Below are 24,786 nucleotides of genomic sequence, written 5' to 3'. Positions count from 1 at the left end.
ATGCTTGTTGGGTAAAGGGATGCTTATTGGTTGTTGGGTAAAGGGATGCTTGTTGGATAAAGGGATGCTTGTTGGGTAAAGGGATGCTTGTTGGGTAAAGGGATGCTTGTTGGTTGTTGGGTAAAGGGATGCTTGTTGGGTAAAGGGATGCTTGTTGGGTAAAGGGGTGCTTGTTGGGTAAAGGGATGCTTGTTGGGTAAAGGGATGCTTGTTGGGTAAAGGGATGCTTATTGGGTAAAGGGATGCTTATTGGGTAAAGGGATGCTTATTGGTTGTTGGGTAAAGGGATGCTTGTTGGGTAAAGGGATGCTTGTTGGGTAAAGGGATGCTTGTTGGGTAAAGGGATGCTTGTTGGGTAAAGGGATGCTTGTTGGTTAAAGGGATGCTTGTTGGGTAAAGGGATGCTTGTTGGTTGTTGGGTAAAGGGATGCTTGTTGGGTAAAGGGATGCTTGTTGGTTGTTGGGTAAAGGGATGCTTGTTGGTTAAAGGGATGCTTGTTGGTTAAAGGGATGCTTGTTGGTTAAAGGGATGCTTGTTGGGTAAAGGGATGCTTGTTGTTGGGTAAAGGGATGCTTGTTGGGTAAAGGGATGCTTGTTGGGTAAAGGGATGCTTATTGGTTGTTGGGTAAAGGGATGCTTGTTGGGTAAAGGGATGCTTGTTGGTTAAAGGGATGCTTGTTGGGTAAAGGGATGCTTGTTGGGTAAAGGGATGCTTGTTGGTTAAAGGGATGCTTGTTGGGTAAAGGGATGCTTGTTGGGTAAAGGGATGCTTGTTGGTTGTTGGGTAAAGGGATGCTTGTTGGGTAAAGGGATGCTTGTTGGGTAAAGGGGTGCTTGTTGGGTAAAGGGATGCTTGTTGGGTAAAGGGATGCTTGTTGGGTAAAGGGATGCTTATTGGGTAAAGGGATGCTTATTGGGTAAAGGGATGCTTATTGGTTGTTGGGTAAAGGGATGCTTATTGGTTGTTGGGTAAAGGGATGCTTATTGGTTGTTGGGTAAAGGGATGCTTGTTGGGTAAAGGGATGCTTGTTGGGTAAAGGGATGCTTGTTGGTTGTTGGGTAAAGGGATGCTTGTTGGTTAAAGGGATGCTTGTTGGGTAAAGGGATGCTTGTTGGTTGTTGGGTAAAGGGATGCTTGTTGGGTAAAGGGATGCTTGTTGGTTGTTGGGTAAAGGGATGCTTGTTGGTTAAAGGGATGCTTGTTGGTTAAAGGGATGCTTGTTGGTTAAAGGGATGCTTGTTGGGTAAAGGGATGCTTATTGGTTGTTGGGTAAAGGGATGCTTGTTGGGTAAAGGGATGCTTGTTGGGTAAAGGGATGCTTATTGGTTGTTGGGTAAAGGGATGCTTGTTGGGTAAAGGGATGCTTGTTGGGTAAAGGGATGCTTGTTGGGTAAAGGGATGCTTGTTGGGTAAAGGGATGCTTGTTGGTTAAAGGGATGCTTGTTGGTTAAAGGGATGCTTGTTGGGTAAAGGGATGCTTATTGGTTGTTGGGTAAAGGGATGCTTGTTGGGTAAAGGGATGCTTGTTGGGTAAAGGGATGCTTATTGGTTGTTGGGTAAAGGGATGCTTGTTGGGTAAAGGGATGCTTATTGGTTGTTGGGTAAAGGGATGCTTGTTGGGTAAAGGGATGCTTGTTGGTTAAAGGGATGCTTGTTGGGTAAAGGGATGCTTGTTGGGTAAAGGGATGCTTGTTGGTTAAAGGGATGCTTGTTGGGTAAAGGGATGCTTGTTGGTTAAAGGGATGCTTGTTGGGTAAAGGGATGCTTATTGGTTGTTGGGTAAAGGGATGCTTGTTGGGTAAAGGGATGCTTATTGGTTGTTGGGTAAAGGGATGCTTGTTGGGTAAAGGGATGCTTGTTGGGTAAAGGGATGCTTATTGGTTGTTGGGTAAAGGGATGCTTGTTGGGTAAAGGGATGCTTGTTGGGTAAAGGGATGCTTGTTGGGTAAACTATTCTCTGGACTCTCTTTGCAGTATGCAACCCCCTCAAGTTTGTTTACCAACTCATACAAGTAGAAGAAGAAGAGCGATCTGGAAAGTTATTATAGCACTGTCTAATCCAATCTCTCTCTTATTTATATATATATATAGAGGTCTGGACCTGGCACTGTCTAATCTCTCTCTCTCTCTCTGTCTCGTTCTCTCTCTCTCTCTCTCTCTCTCTCTCTGTCTCGTTCTCTCTCTCTCTCTCTCTCTCTCTCTCTCTCTCTCTCTCTCTCTCTCTCTCTCTCTCTCTCTCTCTCTCTCTCTCTCTCTCTCTCTCTCTCTCTCTCGTTCTCTCTCTCTCTCTCTCTCTCTCTCTCTCTCTCTCTCTCTCTCTCTCTCTCTCTCTCTCTCGTTCTCTCTCTCTCTCTCTCTCTCTCTCGTTCTCTCTCTCCCTCTCTCTAGGTCTGAACCTGGCAGCGTTCCTAGTGATCGTGTTCTCTTACTCCTCCATGTTCTACTCCATCTACAAGACTGGTATCAACGCTACAGGTAAAGAAAAAATAACATTTCATTTCTCCAGAACCATATCTCTACCAGCTTGTTCTGTTACAGTCCTGAGGAGCAGGCTACACAGAGACCTAGCTGTGGCTAACAGGTTCTTCTGTTACAGACCTGAGGAGCAGGCTACACAGAGACGTGGCTGTGGCTAACAGGTTCTTCTGTTACAGACCTGAGGAGCAGGCTACACAGAGACCTAGCTGTGGCTAACAGGTTCTTCTGTTACAGACCTGAGGAGCAGGCTACACAGAGACCTAGCTGTGGCTAACAGGTTCTTCTGTTACAGACCTGAGGAGCAGGCTACACAGAGACCTAGCTGTGGCTAACAGGTTCTTCTGTTACAGACCTGAGGAGCAGGCTACACAGAGACCTAGCTGTGGCTAACAGGTTCTTCTGTTACAGACCTGAGGAGCAGGCTACACAGAGACGTGGCTGTGGCTAACAGGTTCTTCTGTTACAGACCTGAGGAGCAGGCTACACAGAGACGTGGCTGTGGCTAACAGGTTCTTCTGTTACAGACCTGAGGAGCAGGCTACACAGAGACCTAGCTGTGGCTAACAGGTTCTTCTGTTACAGACCTGAGGAGCAGGCTACACAGAGACCTAGCTGTGGCTAACAGGTTCTTCTGTTACAGACCTGAGGAGCAGGCTACACAGAGACGTGGCTGTGGCTAACAGGTTCTTCTGTTACAGACCTGAGGAGCAGGCTACACAGAGACGTGGCTGTGGCTAACAGGTTCTTCTGTTACAGACCTGAGGAGCAGGCTACACAGAGACCTAGCTGTGGCTAACAGGTTCTTCTGTTACAGACCTGAGGAGCAGGCTACACAGAGACGTGGCTGTAGCGAACAGGTTCTTCTTCATCGTCTTCTCTGACGCCCTCTGCTGGATCCCCATCTTCCTGGTCAAGATACTGTCCCTGCTGCAGGTCGAGATACCAGGTATATACTTCCCCTGTCCTAAATATCACACACACACACACACACCACCTCTCCTACACACCACACACACACACCACCTCTCCTAAACACCACACACACACACACCACACACACACACCACACACACACACCACCACCTCTCCTACACACCACACACACACACCACCTGTCCTACACACCACACACACACACCACACACACACACCACCTCTCCAACACACCACACACACACCACACACACACACCACCTCTCCTACACACCACCCACACACACCACCTCTCCTACACACCACACACACCACACACACACCACCTCTCCAACACACCACACACACACACCACCTCTCCTACACACCACACACACACACCACCTCTCCTACACACCACACACACACACCACCTCTCTTACACACCACACACACACACACACCACCCCTCCTACACACACACACACACACACACCACCCCTCCTACACACACCACACACACACACACCACCCCTCCTACACACCACACACACACACACACCACCTCTCCTACACACCACACACACACACACACCACCTCTCCTACACACCACACACACACACCACCCCTCCTACACACCACACACACACACACACACACACACACACACACACACCACCCCTCCTACACACCACACACACACACCACCCCTCCTACACACCACACACACACACCACCCCTCCTACACACCACACCACACACACACCACCCCTCCTACACCACACACACCACACACCACCCCCTCCTACACACCACACACACACCACCTCTCCTACACACCACACACACACACACCACCTCTCCTACACACCACACACACACCACCCTCCTACACACACACACACACACACACCACCCCTCCTACACACCACACACACACACACCACCCCTCCTACACACCACACACACACACACCACCTCTCCTACACACCACACACACACACACACCACCCTCCTACACACCACACACACACACACCACCTCTCCTACACACCACACACACACACCACCCTCCTACACACCACACACACACACACCACCTCTCCTACACACCACACACACACACCACCCCTCCTACACACCACACACACACACACCACCCCTCCTACACACCACACACACACACACACCACCCCTCCTACACACCACACACACACACCACCCCTCCTACACACCACACACACACACACACACCACCCCTCCTACACACCACACCACACACACACACACCACCCTTCCTACACACCACACACACACACACCCCCTCCTACACACCAAACACACCACCTCTCCTACACACCACACACACACACACACACACCACCCCTCCTACACACCATACACACACACCACCCCTCCTACACACCACACACACACGCACACCACCTCTTCTACACACCACACACACACACCACCTCTCCTGCACACCACACACACACACACCACCCCTCCTACACACCACACACACACACACACCACCTCTCCTACACACCACACACACACACCACCTCTCCTACACACCACACACACCACCTCTCCTACACACCACACCACACACACACCTCTAACCAGGAGCGCAACAATTGTTTTTTTAGAAGTGGTGGGGACATTTTCCCCTCCAGTCCCCATGTGAATGTCCCGTCCCGTCCCCCCCCGTCCCCCGGCCTCTAACTCCCTCCCTCCCTCCCTCCTCCAGGTACCATCTCATCCTGGGTGGTGATCTTTATATTACCCATCAACAGTGCCCTGAACCCCATCCTCTACACTCTGACTACCAGCTTCTTCAGAGAACAGGTAGTGTTTAGTCGTAGCAGGACCAATGGGACTTTGTTCAAAAAGGAATGTGCACTCTATAGGGAATAGGGTGCTATTTAGGGCCTCTCGTTGTCGTTTTGTTGTCGTTGTTGTTTTGTTTAGTTTACCGTTGGTAAATAAATAGCTATATCAAATCAAATCTAATGTTATTGGTCACATACACATGGTTAGCAGATGTTATTGGTCACATACACATGTTTAGCAGATGTTATTGGTCACATACACGTGTTTAGCAGATGTTATTGGTCACATACACATGGTTAGCAGATGTTATTGGTCACATGGTTAGCAGATGTTATTGGTCACGTGTTTAGCAGATGTTATTGGTCACATACACATGGTTAGCAGATGTTATTGGTCACATACACATGGTTAGTAGATGTTATTAGTCACATACACATGGTTAGCAGATGTTATTGGTCACATACACATGGTTAGCAGATGTTATTGGTCACATACACATGGTTAGCAGATGTTATTAGTCACATACACATGGTTAGCAGATGTTAGATGTTATTAGTCACATACACATGGTTAGCAGATGATGTTATTAGTCACATACACATGGTTAGCAGATGTTATAGCAGATGGTCACATACACATGGTTAGCAGATGTTATTGGTCACATACACATGGTTAGCAGAGATGTTATTGGTCACATACACATGGTTAGCAGATGTTATTAGTCACATACACATGGTTAGTAGATGTGATTAGTCACATACACATGGTTAGCTGATGTTATTGGTCACATACACATGTTTAGCAGATGTTATTGGTCACATACACATGGTTAGTAGATGTTATTGGTCACATGGTTAGCAGATGTTATTGGTCACATATACATGTTTAGTAGATGTTATTGGTCACATGGTTAGCAGATGTTATTGGTCACATACACATGTTTAGTAGATTTTATTGGTCACATACACGTGTTTAGCAGATGTTATCGGGTGTTGTGTAACTAAACGCTCGTTTCGGGAAAGAATTCAGACCTGTTGACTTTTTTCACATTTTGTTAGGTTACAGCCTTCCAATTGTAATTGGGTTCAAGTCTGGTCTCTGGCTGGGCCACTCAAGGAGATTCATAGACTTGTCCCGAAGCCACTCCTGCGTTGTCTTGGCTGTGTGCTTAAGGTTGTTGTCCTGTTGGAAGGTGAATCTTCGCTCCAGTCTGAGGTCCTGAGCGCTCTGGAGCAGGTTTTCATCAAGGATCTCTCTGTACTTTGCTCCGTTCATCTTTCCCTCGATCCTGACTAGTCTCCCAGTCCCTGCCACTGGAAAACATCCCCACAGCATGATGCTGCCACCACCATGCTTCACCGTAGGGATGGTGCCACCACCATGCTTCACCGTAGGGATGGTGCCAGGTATCCTCCAGATGTGATTCAGGCCAAAGATTTCAATCTTGGTTTCATCAGACCAGAGAATCTTGTTTCTCATGGTCTAAGAGTCTTTAGGTGCCTTTTGGCAAACTCCAAGAGGGCTGTCATGTGCTTTTTACTGAGGAGTGGCTTCCATCTGGCCACTCTACCATAAAGGCCTGATTGGTGGAGAGCTGCAGAGATGGTTGTCCTTCTGGAAGCTTCTCCCATCTCCACAGAGGGGTTCAAGAGCTCTGTCAGAGTGACCATTGTTGTGGAAATATTGAATCAAATATTTCTCAGATACCGGCACTTGTCATTTCAATTATTATTATTATTATTATTATTATTATTATTATTATTATTTATTCTGCCTAGGTTCTGTTTAACTCTACGTTGATCCAACTTGCACGTGTTTAATAATGAACCCCGTATTGATTCTGCTCACTACTTCTGAGAAAACAGTATAGGTATTGGAAAAATTCCCAAAGTACTGGACATTCTCTAACACCATCGGGTTCTTGGTCACCTGGTAATCAGGTTGTGTCATCTGCAAACTTGATGGTTGAGTTGGAGACGTGCATGGCCACGCAGTCATGCGTGGGAGCAGGGAGTACAGGAGGGGGCTGAGTACACACCCTTGTGGGGCCCCTGTGTTGAGGATCAGCGATGTGGAGGTGTTGTTTCCTACCTTCTCCACCTGGGGGGGGCAGCCCGTCAGGAAGTCCAGGACCCAGTTGCAAAGGGCGGGGTACAGACCCAGGTCCCCGACCTTGATGATGAGCTTGGAGAGTATGAAGGCAGTGGTGCCGAGCGATAGTCAATAAACAGCATTCTTACATTGGTATTCCTCTTGTCCAGATGGGATAGGGCAGTGTGCAGTGTGATGGCGATGGCATCGTCTGTGGATCTATTGGACTGGGTCTATGGTGTCAGGATAAGGTGTAGGTGATATGATCCCTTGACTAGTCTCTCAAAGCACTTCACGATGACGGAAGTGAGTGCTACAGGGTGACAGTCATTTAGTTCAGTTACCTTTTGCTTTCTTGGGTACAGGAACAATGGTGGACATCTTGAAGAAAGTGAGGACAGCCAACTGGGATAGGGAGGGATTGAATATGTCCGTAGACACTCCAGCCAGACACATATATAAAGACACATAGATAACGACACATACAGTATATAAATAGACTACGATACAGTACATATATTTATATATTTAATATTATTTTTATTTTGCCTTTATCACAGTATAATATTCTACCAAAATGTGACTTGTACAGACATGTAGTATCAGGATAGTTCCAATCACTAGGTTTCATCTGACGGAGGAATCTGATGAACTAAAAAGCTGTGACCGCCAGGTAAGTTATTGAGAACACGACAATCGATCTGAAAAAATATTCATTTAATTTACATTTTTTAATGGATTTTATTCTGTCGTCTGTTTAACAATTTACAGGTGGAGGTCCTGCTGTGTCGTTGGCAGAGAAGGTCGACCCTGAAGAAGAACAGGAAGAGCCTGACCTCTACTGTATACATAGAGGATTCAAGGAATACACTCAACCAGCCTCCAGCATACCTACCTACTGTACCCCGGGTACCACTGACTGATATGGATCCTCGCTACGGGTGAAGGAGAGGTGGTAGGAGTGGGGGGGGCCTCGTCATGGGAAGGAGGGAGTGAGAAAGGAGGAGGGAGAGTATGAATGAGAGAGAGGTTAGAAAAAAACGTCGGCCCCCCCTAATGATCTGCCCAGCATGTCTGATATGGCTCATTTGCTACCGGTGAGAGAGAACTAGACCGCTGCATATGAATGGCCCGTTAGGACCAGGGCTGTTCTGAAGAGGGCTGTTTTGAGACTAATGGATGGGGTTATTACTACCGCAAATTAAAATGCCCTTTGGGTACAATAACCTATTCGTTCTCAAAAGCTCCAAGCCTTTCAACGGGAGCAAACTCACCTCTTCCACAGTACACAAATGGTACACAGACAAATGTGTTGGGGACGAGGAGGATGAATAGTGTGTTTACATGTAAACTCTTTGTCAACAAACCTCTCTTTGTTTGTTTGTACATATTCTACTCAAGTGTGTGTTCCTTTTAACCTTCTAGATTAGTGTTTCTTGGTAGTCTTAAAATAAAATCTATACTTTGAAACAAAAGTATACACCTCACACACGTGGTGATGGGCTTATAGAAGAAGTTATGTCAGATAACAGAGTTGAAAATGTATTCAATGTTGAGTTTGCATTCCAGTATTACACTTTATGTACATCACAGAAGTCTGAACTATAACAAAACCGTTTGACATAGAAACATCGGATTTATCGGCGTCATTTTTTATTTAAAAAAAAAAATGTTTATTCATTATGCAATTCTGAAAAATATTGATAACATTTCACCCATGACGCCACTAGAGGGCGATTTGGTCATTTCACTGCAGGAACTAGTGAACTTTCTCTCTAAATCTGCGTACCAAATGGCACCCGGTTTCCTAAGTTGGGCATTACTTTTGACCAGGGCCCAGAGTAGTGCACCTTATAGGGAACAGGGTGCTATTTGGGGTACTTCCCTGGTTCTCTGTTCCTTTACTGACTCTTACCTGGAATGACCTGTCTGTGTGCTGTACATTGGGATAATTCCCTGGTTCTCTGTTCCTTTACTGACTCTTACCTGGAATGACCTGTCTGTGTGCTGTACATTTTCAGCTGTATCTTAGCCGACTCTGGGTCGGTGCCAATGTGTGTATTACGTCTCACTTTCCCTGCGACTGTACACAAGAAGCCTTGTCCGAGGAAGATCGGCTCACAGGGCCAGGAGCCCCTGTTTCTGTAGAGCAGCTTCAACAAACATCCTTACAGGAAAATCACACGTTTTCGGGAAACACTTCACAGGATGATATTTCACATTTAGTTTCATGTGGATTACATTTTTTTCTCTGAGAGATTCACAAGCCCTGCAAGACAAAGGTGAGTCGTTATGATGAACACACAGTGTTTTCAACTTAAACACGTGACGCATTTTGTCATACATGGCTACTTTGTGTATGTTTCTGTATACAGTCATTAATATTTAACATGTCCTCACCTGGGATTTGAACTCACAACCTCTTGGTTCACAGCCATTCCATTCTTCCTGCTTAGTCATTAACATTCAACATGTCCTCACCTGGGATTTGAACTCACAACCTCTTGGTTCACAGCCATTCCATTCTTCCTGCTTAGAAATTCATATTCAACATGTCCTCAACTGGGATTTGAACTCACAACCTCTTGGTTCACAGCCATTCCATTCTTCCTGCTTAGTCATTAACATTTAACATGTCCTCACCTGGGATTTGAACTCACAACCTCTTGGTTCACAGCCATTCCATTCTTCCTGCTTAGTCATTAACATTTAACATGTCCTCCACTGGGATTTGAACTCACAACCCCTTGGTTCTTAGTCATTCATATTCAACATGTCCTCAACTGGGATTTGAACTCACAACCTCTTGGTTCACAGCCATTCCATTCTTCCTGCTTAGTCATTCATATTCAACATGTCCTCCACTGGGATTTGAACTCACAACCTCTTGGTTCACAGCCATTCCATTCTTCCTGCTTAGTCATTCATATTCAACATGTCCTCACCTGGGATTTGAACTCACAACCTCTTGGTTCACAGCCATTCCATTCTTCCTGCTTAGTCATTCATATTCAACATGTCCTCAACTGGGATTTGAACTCACAACCTCTTGGTTCACAGCCATTCCATTCTTCCTGCTTAGTCATTCATATTCAACATGTCCTCCACTGGGATTTGAACTCACAACCTCTTGGTTCACAGCCATTCCATTCTTCCTGCTTAGTCATTCATATTCAACATGTCCTCACCTGGGATTTGAACTCACAACCTCTTGGTTCACAGCCATTCCATTCTTCCTGCTTAGTCATTCATATTCAACATGTCCTCACTTGGGATTTGAAATCACAACCTCTTGGTTCACAGCCATTCCAATCTTCCTGCTTAGTCATTAATATTCAACATGTCCTCAACTGGGATTTGAACTCACAACCTCTTGGTTCACAGCCATTCCATTCTTCCTGCTTAGTCATTCATATTCAACATGTCCTCCACTGGGATTTGAACTCACAACCTCTTGGTTCACAGCCATTCCATTCTTCCTGCTTAGTCATTCATATTCAACATGTCCTCCACTGGGATTTGAACTCACAACCTCTTGGTTCACAGCCATTCCATTCTTCCTGCTTAGTCATTCATATTCAACATGTCCTCAACTGGGATTTGAACTCACAACCATTCCAATCTTCCTGCTCTGTCATTAATATTCAACATGTCCTCAACTGGGATTTGAACTCACAACCTCTTGGTTCACAGCCATTCCAATCTTCCTGCTTGACCACCATGTCAGTAACTGATTTCACCTGCATTGCTACACTTTGGACTTCAAAGTAAATCTGAGTTTTGTTAATAAGGATTGGTGTCCCACTAGCAGGACAACTTTGGGTGAAACTAGAGAGCGTGCAATTCAAATAAATATTATAGATTTTAAACATTTAGGTACATACAAGTGTCTTACATCGGCTGAAAGATTAAATTCTTGTTAATCTAACTGCACTGTCCGATTTACAGTAGCCATGACAGTGAAAACATACCATGCGATTGTTTGAGGACGGCGCCCCACATCAAAATATTTTTCCACCGGCACAGGTTTAATACATTCACATTCAACGATAAAATATTAACTTAACTTTTTGAAAATCTTCCTCTGATTTGTCATCCAAAGGGTCCCAGCTATAACATGTAGTGTTGTTTTGTTAGATAAAATCCTTCTTTATATCCCAAAAAGTCTGTCGATTTGAGTAATCCACTCGTTCAACATGCAGACTGTGTCCTTCTACTAAAACTAATATTTCTTCTTCGTTTTTGAAGTTTACAAGCCTGAAATCTTGATCATAGACTGCTGACACCCTGTGGAAGCCAAAGGAATTGCATCCAGGGAGATCATTTCCAATATGAGCTTTCTCTTGCAATTCTAAGAGGATGGTCTCTCAAAAGGATTTGGATTTTCTCCTACCATATGTTATATTCTCCTACCTTATTTTAACATTTCTACAAATGTCAAAGTGTTTACTTTCTAATGGTACCAATTATATGCATAGCCTGGCTTCTGGGCCTAAGCTACAGGCAGTTTACTTTGGGACTGTCATTCAGACAGGAAGTGGAGAAAAAATGGGCCTAGCCCCAAGAAGTTTAAAAAAGTGGATATTCTACAGTCCACATGTCTGTTACTGTATATTCTACAGTCCACATTTCTGTTACTGTATATTCTCCAGTCCACATGTCTGTTACTGTATATTCTACAGTCCACATGTCTGTTACTGTATATTCTACAGTCCACATGTCTGTTACTGTATATTCTACAGTCCACATGTCTGTTACTGTATATTCTACAGTCCACATGTCTGTTACTGTATATTCTACAGTCCACATGTCTGTTACTGTATATTCTACAGTCCACATGTCTGTTACTGTATATTCTACAGTCCACATGTCTGTTACTGTAAATTCTACAGTCCACATGTCTGTTACTGTATATTCTACAGTCCACATGTCTGTTACTGTATATTCCACAGTCCACATGTCTGCACAAAATACCCCATAATGACAAAGCAAAAACAGGTTTCTTTTTATTTTGCAAATGTGTGTAATATATATATAGATATATACATATTTTTAAAAAACAATGAAATATAACATTTACATAAGTATTCAGACCCTTTACTCAGTACTTTGTTGAAGCACCTTTGGCAGCGATTACAGCCTTGAGTCTTCTTGGGTTTGACGGTACAAGCTTGGCACACCTGTATTTGGGGAGTTTCTCCCATTCTTCTCTATAGATCCTCTCAAGCTCTGTCATGTTGGATGGGGAGAGTTGCAACACAGCTATTTTCAGATCTCTCCAGAGATGTTTGATCTCGTTCAAGTCCGGGCTCCGGCTGGGACACTCAAGGACAGTCCCGAAGCCACTCCTGCGGTGTCTTGGAACGTTGTCCTGATGGAAGGTAAAATTTGTGCCTCGACACAATCCTGTCTCATGCTCTACGGACATTTCCTTTGACCTCATGGCTTGGTTTTTGCTCTGACATGCACTGTCAGGTGTGTACCTTTCCAAATAATGTCCAATCACATTACATTTACCACAAGTGGACTCCAATCAAGTTGTAGAAACATCTCAAGGATGATCAATGGAAACAGGATGCACCTGAGCTCAATTTTCAGTCTCACAGCAAAGGGTCGGAATACTTGTGTAAATAAGTTTAAAAAAAAATACATTACCCAAATTTCTAAAAACCTGTTCTGCTTCATCATTATGGGCTATTGTGTGAACATTGATGAGGAAAAATGTAATTTAATCAATTTTATAATAAAGCTGTAACTTAACAGAATATGGAAAAAGTCAAGGGGTCTGAATACTTTCTGAATGCACTGTATTCTACAGCCCACATGACTGTCAGTGTTCTACAGCCCACATGACTGTCAGTGTTCTACAGCCCACATGACTGTCAGTGTTCTACAGCCCACATGACTGTCAGTGTTCTACAGCCCACATGACTGTCAGTGTTCTACAGCCCACATGACTGTCAGTGTTCTACAGCCCACATGACTGTCAGTGTTCTACAGCCCACATGACTGTCAGTGTTCTAAATGACTCAACGGGCACTAGGAAAGCTTAACCAGGTTTCATTCTTCCCAGAGGATCGATACAGCTGTTTCTATCTGTTCCCATCAACACGGTTCTACAATACAGCTGTTTCCATCAACACGGTTCTACAATACAGCTGTTTCCATCAACACGGTTCTACAATACAGCTGTTTCATCTGTTTCCATCAACACGGTTCTACAATACAGCTGTTTCATCTGTTTCCATCAACACGGTTCTACAATACAGCTGTTTCCATCTGTTTCCATCAACACGGTTCCACAATACAGCTGTTTCCATCTGTTCCCATCAACACGGTTCCACAATACAGCTGTTTCCATCAACACGGTTCCACAATACAGCTGTTTCCATCTGTTTCCATCAACACGGTTCCACAATACAGCTGTTTCCATCTGTTCCCATCAACACGGTTCCACAATACAGCTGTTTCCATCAACACGGTTCCACAATACAGCTGTTTCCATCAACACGGTTCCACAATACAGCTGTTTCCATCAACACGGTTCCACAATACAGCTGTTTCCATCAACACGGTTCTACAATACAGCTGTTTCCAGCTGTTCCCATCAACACGGTTCTACAATACAGCTGTTTCCAGCTGTTTCCATCAACACGGTTCTACAATACAGCTGTTTCCATCTGTTGTTCTACAATACAGCTGTTTCCAGCTGTTCCCATCAACACGGTTCTACAATACAGCTGTTTCCAGCTGTTTCCATCAACACGGTTCTACAATACAGCTGTTTCCATCAACACGGTTCTACAATACAGCTGTTTCCATCTGTTCCCATCAACACGGTTCTACAATACAGCTGTTTCCATCAACACGGTTCTACAATACAGCTGTTTCCATATGTTCCCAACAACACGGTTCCACAATACAGCTGTTGCATCAACACGGTTCCACAATACAGCTGTTCCCAACAACACGGTTTCACAATACAGCTGTTTCTATCTGTTCCCATCAACACGGTTCTACAATACAGCTGTTTCCATCAACACGGTTCTACAATACAGCTGTTTCCATCAACACGGTTCCACAATACAGCTGTTTCCATCTGTTTCCATCAACACGGTTCTACAATACAGCTGTTTCCATCTGTTTCCATCAACACGGTTCTACAATACAGCTGTTTCCATATGTTCCCAACAACACGGTTCTACAATACAGCTCTTTCCATCTGTTTCCATCAACTCGGTTCTACAATACAGCTGTTTCCATCTGTTTCCATCAACACGGTTCCACAATACAGCTGTTTCCATCAACACGGTTCTACAATACAGCTGTTTCCATCTGTTCCCATCAACACGGTTCCACAATACAGCTGTTTCCATCAACACGGTTCCACAATACAGCTGTTTCCATCAACACGGTTCTACAATACAGCTGTTTCCATCTGTTTCCATCAACACGGTTCTACAATACAGCTGTTTCCATCTGTTTCCATCAACACGGTTCCACAATACAGCTGTTTCCATCAACACGGTTCCACAATACAGCTGTTTCCATCAACACGGTTCTATAATACAGCTGTTTCCATCAACACGGTTCTACAACACAGCTGTTTCCATCAACACGGTTCCACAATACAGCTGTTTCCATCAACACGGTTCCACAATACAGCTGTTTCCATCAACACGGTTCTACAATACAGCTGTTTCCATCTGTTTCCATCAACACGGTTCTACAATACAGCTGTTTCCATATGTTCCCAACAACACGGTTCTACAATACAGCTCTTTCCATCTGTTTCCATCAACACGGTTCTACAATACAGCTGTTTCCATCTGTTTCCATCAACACGGTTCCACAATACAGCTGTTTCTATCTGTTCCCATCAACACGGTTCTACAATACAGCTGTTCCCAACAACACGGTTCCACAATACAGCTGTTTCTATCAACACGGTTCTACAATACAGCTGTTTCCATCTGTTTCCATCAACACGGTTCCACAATACAGCTGTTTCCATCAACACGGTTCCACAATACAGCTGTTTCCATCAACACGGTTCCACAATACAGCTGTTTCCATCAACACGGTTCTACAATACAGCTGTTTCCAGCTGTTCCCATCAACACGGTTCTACAATACAGCTGTTTCAGCTGTTTCCATCAACACGGTTCTACAATACAGCTGTCTCCATCAACACGGTTCTACAATACAGCTGTTTCCATCTGTTCCCAACAACGCGGTTCTCAATACAGCTGTTTCCAGCTGTTCCCATCAACACGGTTCTACAATACAGCTGTTTCCAGCTGTTTCCATCAACACGGTTCTACAATACAGCTGTTTCCATCTGTTCCCATCAACACGGTTATACAATACAGCTGTTTCCATCAACACGGTTCTACAATACAGCTGTTTCCATCTGTTTCCATCAACACGGTTCTACAATACAGCTGTTTCCATATGTTCCCATCAACACGGTTCCACAATACAGCTGTTCCCAACAACACGGTTTCACAATACAGCTGTTTCTATCTGTTCCCATCAACACGGTTCTACAATACAGCTGTTTCCATCAACACGGTTCCACAATACAGCTGTTTCCATCAACACGGTTCTACAATACAGCTGTTTCCATCTGTTTCCATCAACACGGTTCCACAATACAGCTGTTTCCATCTGTTCCCATCAACACGGTTCCACAATACAGCTGTTTCCATCAACACGGTTCTACAATACAGCTGTTTCCATCTGTTCCCATCAACACGGTTCTACAATACAGCTGTTTCCATCAACACGGTTCCACAATACAGCTGTTTCCATCAACACGGTTCTACAATACAGCTGTTTCCATCTGTTTCCATCAACACGGTTCTACAATACAGCTGTTTCCATCTGTTTCCATCAACACGGTTCCACAATACAGCTGTTTCCATCAACACGGTTCCACAATACAGCTGTTTCCATCAACACGGTTCTACAATACAGCTGTTTCCATCTGTTTCCATCAACACGGTTCCACAATACAGCTGTTTCCATCAACACGGTTCCACAATACATCTGTTTCCATCAACACGGTTCTACAATACAGCTGTTTCCATATGTTCCCAACAACACGGTTCCACAATACAGCTGTTGCATCAACACGGTTCCACAATACAGCTGTTCCCAACAACACGGTTTCACAATACAGCTGTTTCTATCTGTTCCCATCAACACGGTTCTACAATACAGCTGTTTCCATCAACACGGTTCCACAATACAGCTGTTTCCATCAACACGGTTCTACAATACAGCTGTTTCCATCTGTTTCCATCAACACGGTTCCACAATACAGCTGTTTCCATCTGTTCCCATCAACACGGTTCCACAATACAGCTGTTTCCATCAACACGGTTCTACAATACAGCTGTTTCCATCTGTTCCCATCAACACGGTTCTACAATACAGCTGTTTCCATCAACACGGTTCCACAATACAGCTGTTTCCATCAACACGGTTCTACAATACAGCTGTTTCCATCTGTTTCCATCAACACGGTTCTACAATACAGCTGTTTCCATCAACACGGTTCTACAATACAGCTGTTTCCATCTGTTCCCATCAACACGGTTCTACAATACAGCTGTTTCCATCAACACGGTTCCACAATACAGCTGTTTCCATCAACACGGTTCTACAATACAGCTGTTTCCATCTGTTTCATCAACACGGTTCTACAATACAGCTGTTTCCATCTGTTTCCATCAACACGGTTCCACAATACAGCTGTTTCCATCAACACGGTTCCACAATACAGCTGTTTCCATCCATACAGCTGTTTCCATCAACACGGTTCTACAACACAGCTGTTTCCATCAACACGGTTCCACAATACAGCTGTTTCTATCTGTTCCCATCAACACGGTTCTACAATACAGCTGTTTCCATCAACACGGTTCCACAATACAGCTGTTTCCATCTGTTTCCATCAACACGGTTCTACAATACAGCTGTTTCCATCAACACGGTTCCACAATACAGCTGTTTCCATCTGTTTCCATCAACACGGTTCTACAATACAGCTGTTTCCATCTGTTTCCATCAACACGGTTCTACAATACAGCTGTTTCCATCAACACGGTTCCACAATACAGCTGTTTCCAACAACACGGTTCTACAATACAGCTCTTTCCATCTGTTTCCATCAACACGGTTCTACAATACAGCTGTTTCCATCTGTTTCCATCAACACGGTTCCACAATACAGCTGTTCCCATCAACACGGTTCTACAATACAGCTGTTTCCATCAACACGGTTCCACAATACAACTGTTTCCATCAACACGGTTCTACAATACAGCTGTTTCCATCTATTTCCATCAACACGGTTCCACAATACAGCTGTTTCCATCAACACGGTTCCACAATACAGCTGTTCCATCAACACGGTTCCACAATACAGCTGTTTCCATCAACACGGTTCTACAATACAGCTGTTTCCAGCTGTTCCCATACAATACAGCTGTTTCAGCTGTTTCCATCAACACGGTTCTACAATACAGCTGTCTCCATCAACACGGTTCTACAATACAGCTGTTTCCATCTGTTCCCAACAACGCGGTTCTACAATACAGCTGTTTCCAGCTGTTCCCATCAACACGGTTCTACAATACAGCTGTTTCCAGCTGTTTCCATCAACACGGTTCTACAATACAGCTGTTTCCATCTGTTCCCATCAACATACAATACAGCTGTTTCCATCAACACGGTTCTACAATACAGCTGTTTCCATCTGTTTCCATCAACACGGTTCTACAATACAGCTGTTTCCATATGTTCCCAACAACACGGTTCCACAATACAGCTGTTCCCAACAACACGGTTTCACAATACAGCTGTTTCTATCTGTTCCCATCAACACGGTTCGACAATACAGCTGTTTCCATCAACACGGTTCCACAATACAGCTGTTTCCATTTCTACAATACAGCTGTTTCCATCTGTTTCCATCAACACGGTTCTACAATACAGCTGTTTCCATCTGTTTCCATCAACACGGTTCCACAATACAGCTGTTTCCATCAACACGGTTCTACAATACAGCTGTTTCCATCTGTTCCCATCAACACGGTTCTACAATACAGCTGTTTCCATCAACACGGTTCCACAATACAGCTGTTTCCATCAACACGGTTCTACAATACAGCTGTTTCCATCTGTTTCCATCAACACGGTTCTACAATACAGCTGTTTCCATCTGTTTCCATCAACACGGTTCCACAATACAGCTGTTTCCATCAACACGGTTCCACAATACAGCTGTTTCCATCAACACGGTTCTACAATACAGCTGTTTCCATCAACACGGTTCTCATACAGCTGTTTCCATCAACACGGTTCCACAATACAGCTGTTTCCATCAACACGGTTCCACAATACATCTGTTTCCATCAACACGGTTCTACAATACAGCTGTTTCCATATGTTCCCAACAACACGGTTCCACAATACAGCTGTTGCATCAACAAGTTCCACAATACAGCTGTTCCCAACAACACGGTTTCACAATACAGCTGTTTCTATCTGTTCCCATCAACACGGTTCTACAATACAGCTGTTTCCATCAACACGGTTCCACAATACAGCTGTTTCCATCAACACGGTTCTACAATACAGCTGTTTCCATCTGTTTCCATCAACACGGTTCCACAATACAGCTGTTTCCATCTGTTCCCATCAACACGGTTCCACAATACAGCTGTTTCCATCAACACGGTTCTACAATACAGCTGTTTCCATCTGTTCCCATCAACACGGTTCTACAATACAGCTGTTTCCATCAACACGGTTCCACAATACAGCTGTTTCCATCAACACGGTTCTACAATACAGCTGTTTCCATCTGTTTCCATCAACACGGTTCTACAATACAGCTGTTTCCATCTGTTTCCATCAACACGGTTCCACAATACAGCTGTTCCCATCAACACGGTTCTACAATACAGCTGTTTCCATCAACACGGTTCCACAATACAACTGTTTCCATCAACACGGTTCTACAATACAGCTGTTTCCATCTATTTCCATCAACACGGTTCCACAATACAGCTGTTTCCATCAACACGGTTCCACAATACAGCTGTTTCCATCAACACGGTTCCACAATACAGCTGTTTCCATCAACACGGTTCTACAATACAGCTGTTTCCAGCTGTTCCCATCAACACGGTTCTACAATACAGCTGTTTCAGCTGTTTCCATCAACACGGTTCTACAATACAGCTGTCTCCATCAACACGGTTCTACAATACAGCTGTTTCCATCTGTTCCCAACAACGCGGTTCTACAATACAGCTGTTTCCAGCTGTTCCCATCAACACGGTTCTACAATACAGCTGTTTCCAGCTGTTTCCATCAACACTGTTCTACAATACAGCTGTTTCCATCTGTTCCCATCAACAGGTGTTATACAATACAGCTGTTTCCATCAACACGGTTCTACAATACAGCTGTTTCCATCTGTTTCCATCAACACGGTTCTACAATACAGCTGTTTCCATATGTTCCCAACAACACGGTTCCACAATACAGCTGTTCCCAACAACACGGTTTCACAATACAGCTGTTTCCATCTGTTCCCATCAACACGGTTCTACAATACAGCTGTTTCCATCAACACGGTTCCACAATACAGCTGTTTCCATCAACACGGTTCTACAATACAGCTGTTTCCATCTGTTTCCATCAACACGGTTCCACAATACAGCTGTTTCCATCTGTTTCCATCAACACGGTTCCACAATACAGCTGTTTCCATCTGTTCCCATCAACACGGTTCCACAATACAGCTGTTTCCATCAACACGGTTCCACAATACAGCTGTTTCCATCAACACGGTTCTACAATACAGCTGTTTCCATCAACACGGTTCTACAATACAGCTGTTTCCATCAACACGGTTCCACAATACAGCTGTTTCCATCAACACGGTTCCACAATACAGCTGTTTCCATCAACACGGTTCTACAATACAGCTGTTTCCATCTGTTTCCCATCAACACGGTTCCACAATACAGCTGTTTCCATCTGTTTCCATCAACACGGTTCCACAATACAGCTGTTTCCATCAACACGGTTCCACAATACAGCTGTTTCCATCTGTTCCCATCAACACGGTTCCACAATACAGCTGTTTCCATCAACACGGTTCCACAATACAGCTGTTTCCATCAACACGGTTCTACAATACAGCTGTTTCCATCAACACGGTTCTACAATACAGCTGTTTCCATCAACACGGTTCTACAATACAGCTGTTTCCAGCTGTTTCCATCAACACGGTTCCACTGCCACAAGTCGGAAGTTTACATTCACGTAGGTTGGAGTCATTAAAACTCATTTTTCAACCACTCCACAAAATTCTTGTAAATAAACTAGTTTTGGCAAATCGGGAAGGACAACTACTTTGTGCATGACACAAGTCATTTTGCCAACAATTGTTTACAGAGAGATTATTTCACTTATAATTCACTGTATCACAATTCCAGTGGGTCAGAAGTTTACATACACTAAGTTGACTGTATTCCTTTAAACAGCTTGGAAAATTCCAGAAGATGATGTCATGGCTTTAGAAGCTTCTGATAGGCTAAATTAATGACAAACTGAGTCAATTGAAGGTGTACCTGTGGATGTATTTCAAGGCCCAAGTGCCACTTTGCTTGACATTATGGGAAAATCAAAAGAAATCAGACAAGTCTGGTTCATCCTTGGGAGCAATTTCTAAACAATTTCTAAACACCTGAAGGTATTGTACAAACAATAGTACACAAGTATAAACACCATGGGAACACACAGCCGTCATACCGCTCAGGAAGGAGACGCGTTCTGTCTCCTAGAGATGAACGTACTTTGGTGCGAAAAGTGCAAATCAATCCCAGAACAACAGCAAAGGACCTGTCGTGTCTTTACTATCATTAAACTGAAGACATAGTTTTTATCAAAGATTCTCTTTAATTAGTTATTACGAGATTAGACTGACTAATCATGTAACCATAATTCCTAAGATGTCGGGGCAACAAGGAAAGATATTCAGATTACAAAGTTATCATTTCCTAAAATAACTTTTCAGATATTTTATCTGATCAATTAGTCTTCTAATTAATTAATTCTTTACTTTACCTCACGTTAGTCTCATTCCAAACGTCGAAAATTGTTGGTTATCTGCACAAACCCAGTCTTCACTATGAGTCATCCATACATCAATTGTCTTAAATCATTTATTTATTACTAACTAAGTAATTCACAGAAATGCATAAACAAACAGTAAATATGGTTACATGAAATGATAGGAGAATGTGCCCTAGTGGGCTGAACCGGCATTGCGGCTTGTCAGACAAAAGGGGAAGTGGGTGACTAAGAAGTCACTACAGAGTGATAATTATATCAATTGAAATGCTAATCCTCTGCACATGAACATTCACTCATTCGGGAACAATTGCAATTAATATATATATTTACGCTCAGTGTGTCGTCTTGATCGCTGGTGAAAAGTTCATTTCTATTGTAGAATTGTCCGTCTCTCTCCCTCTCTCTCATGGTTATAGTGGAGAGTTCAGAGTGACATTCATTTGTTTCGTTATAGAATGGATGTTTCGGTGGTTGTCGTTCTTTGCGTTCAACGATACCGAATTCCTAGCTGCAGACTAGAAATTAATATCAAAGACTTGTTCTTATTCTGTCGGTATCGATAGTCTAAGACTTTAACCATGTGGAATGGTTCAAAGATTCAGCAATGGTCTTGTCCCCCCTCCTAATGGAGAAAAGCATGGTCGACAACCTTTGTCTCCTAATGGAGAAAAGCATTGTGATCATTTCTCAAAGTTGGGTTTTATTCGGAATGGCAGAAAATGGCTGTCCCAGGACGCCTGACCCTAACTGCGCTCAGGGGCGGTCCTCTGATTTAGTTAACTCAAAAAGGGGATTGGAGTTTTCTTTCATTAAACAGTCCAAAATTATATTATACAATTTTACAAACAGTATCATACTCACTCATTCATCTTATACAACAATTAGATGTAAAACCTCATATCTGAGGCTATTATATAAACAGCGTTATGGTAATGTGGACACACCGTCTCCCATGAGCTTCCCCAAGTTGTGACAAACAGACCAGTTCGTAGCTGGATTCTTCACCGATCTTTATACTTTTTCCGGAACATGACATTTGTTCGGACCTCAAGTTCTGTGAGGTGGAAGGAATTCCTTTGTTCTCTATGAAAATTTACTCTGCCTCTTATACTATGTGGCCATGTGGCAGGGTCTTCTCAGGAATTTACGACCTCTGACCACAGCAGCCTAGTTGAAGGAGGCAAGGGGGAGGCAGGGAGAGGAGGATGGGGTTGCTATACCCAAAGAGGCCAACGTCACGACACTGGGGACAGCAAGGAGTCATCAGGCCAGGTAGTCCTGAGGCATGGTCCTAGGGCTCAGGTCCTCTGAGAGAAGAGAGCGAATTAGAGAGAGCATACTTAAATTCACAGAGGACACCGGGTAAGACAGGAGAAGTACTCCAGATATAACAGACTGACCTTAGCCCCCCGACACATAAACTACTGCAGCATAAATAATGGAGGCTGAGACAGGAGGGGTCAGGAGACACTGTTGCCCAGTCCGACTATACCCCTGGACAGGGCCAATCAGAGGGGGGTTGCTATACTCAGAGGCCAACGTCATGACATAACTTGTGAAGATGCAAATCAATCCCAGAACAACAGCAAAGGACCTTGTGAAGATGCTGGAGGAAACAGGTACAATCCCGTGACTTCCTCCCGTCCACCCAATCACATTCCACCACCGTGTGTCTCCTACTGAAAACCATTTAACGTCTGATGTAAAAAAAAAAAATCACTCCTCAGACACTAGTTTTTGAGGATAACAAGTCTTCCAACTCTTAATCTAACATGTCTGTCTGTCAGTGTGTATTCTACAGTCCACGTGACTGTGTGTTAATGTCTATCTGCAAATCATGTGGAGAGTACGAGAAGAGGGATCTGTTACACAACCACGAATAAAACAAAAACATGTCTGAATGTTTGTGTAGACTATGAAATATATATGTAAATAAATACTATGTAAGTCACAGGACAAGGTGAAACACGACTGATTGGGTTTATTGAAGACAGTGTGCAAACGGGTCATAAAGAAGAAGAAGAACTTTCTCCTCTCGTTATCAATCCTCCCGAGCGGCGCAGCAGTCTAAAGGCATCTCAGGCGTCACTACAGACCCTGGGGGGGCCGTCACTACAGACCCTGGGGGGCCGTCACTACAGACCCTGGGGGGGCCGTCACTGCAGACCCTGGGGGCCATCACTGCAGACCCTGGGGGCCGTCACTGCAGACCCTGGGGGCCATCACTGCAGACGCTGGGGGCGTCACTAGACCCTGGGGGCCGTCACTACAGACCCTGGGGGCCGTCACTACAGACCCTGGGGGCCGTCACTACCGACCCTGGGGGCCGTCACTGCAGACCCTGGGGGGGCCGTCACTGCAGACCCTGGGGGGCCATCACTGCAGACCCTGGGGGCCGTCACTGCAGACCCTGGGGGCCATCACTGCAGACGCTGGGGGCGTCACTAGACCCTGGGGGGGCCGTCACTACAGACCCTGGGGGGGCCGTCACTACAGACCCTGGGGGGGCCGTCACTACCGACCCTGGGGGGGCCGTCACTACAGACCCTGGGGGGGCCGTCACTGCAGACCCTGGGGGGGCCGTCACTGCAGACCCTGGGGGGCCATCACTGCAGACCCTGGGGGCCGTCACTAGACCCTGGGGGGCCGTCACTACAGACCCTGGGGGACCGTCACTGCAGACCCTGGGGGGCCATCACTGCAGACCCTGGGGGCGTCACTAGACCCTGGGGGCCGTCACTACAGCCCCTGGGGGGGGCCGTCACTACAGACCCTGGGGGGGCCGTCACTAGACCCTGGGGGGCCGTCACTACAGACCCTGGGGGGCCATCACTAGACCCTGGGGGCCGTCACTACAGACCCTGGGCGGGCCGTCACTGCAGACCCTGGGGGGCCGTCACTACAGACCCTGGGGGCCGTCACTACAGACCCTGGGGGCCGTCACTGCAGACCCTGGGGGCCGTCACTGCAGACCCTGGGGGGCCGTCACTGTAAATACCGGTCGTCGTCGCCGGTCTACTAGCTCGCGGTCTACTAGCTGCCACCGACTCCCTTTTTCTGTTGGTTATGTCTTATTGGTTTCACCTGTTCCTCGTTTGGGGTTTTGTGCGGCCTTGTTTCTCTGTTCTGTGTTGTGGACGTTTTGTATTTTTCCTGACTGTTTTGGGCCGGTCAGTTATTTAGCCTGTTGTTTTAATTCGTTATTATCCGGAATACGGTTTTCCTGAAACCTCTGTGCCTTGACTCCGTTCCCACCACTCCAGGTTTAATAACAACAACTACCACCCACCTGGAAACTCTCCT

At 44.9% G+C, this 24,786-nt stretch overlaps 1 protein-coding gene across 1 annotated transcript in view; it reads left to right on the top strand.

Annotated features, from left to right (window-relative positions):
* The window catches only part of LOC127906216 (relaxin receptor 2-like), a 145,754-nt gene extending 137,351 nt beyond the window's left edge, over positions 1-8,403 (top strand). The window contains exons 19-22 of the mRNA XM_052457497.1: positions 2,391-2,477; positions 3,295-3,426; positions 5,150-5,247; positions 8,095-8,403. Of these exons, the coding sequence (XP_052313457.1) occupies positions 2,391-2,477; positions 3,295-3,426; positions 5,150-5,247; positions 8,095-8,268 (491 nt within the window). The 3' untranslated portion in view covers positions 8,269-8,403. The remainder of the gene's footprint in view (positions 1-2,390; positions 2,478-3,294; positions 3,427-5,149; positions 5,248-8,094) is intronic.
* The last annotated feature ends 16,383 nt before the right edge of the window (positions 8,404-24,786 follow it).

This window comes from Oncorhynchus keta, chromosome 11 (genome assembly GCF_023373465.1).
Source record: "Oncorhynchus keta strain PuntledgeMale-10-30-2019 chromosome 11, Oket_V2, whole genome shotgun sequence".
Classification (NCBI taxonomy): domain Eukaryota; kingdom Metazoa; phylum Chordata; class Actinopteri; order Salmoniformes; family Salmonidae; genus Oncorhynchus; species Oncorhynchus keta.
Note: the sequence above shows the minus strand (reverse complement) of the source record. Positions and strands in the feature narration are given on the sequence as shown.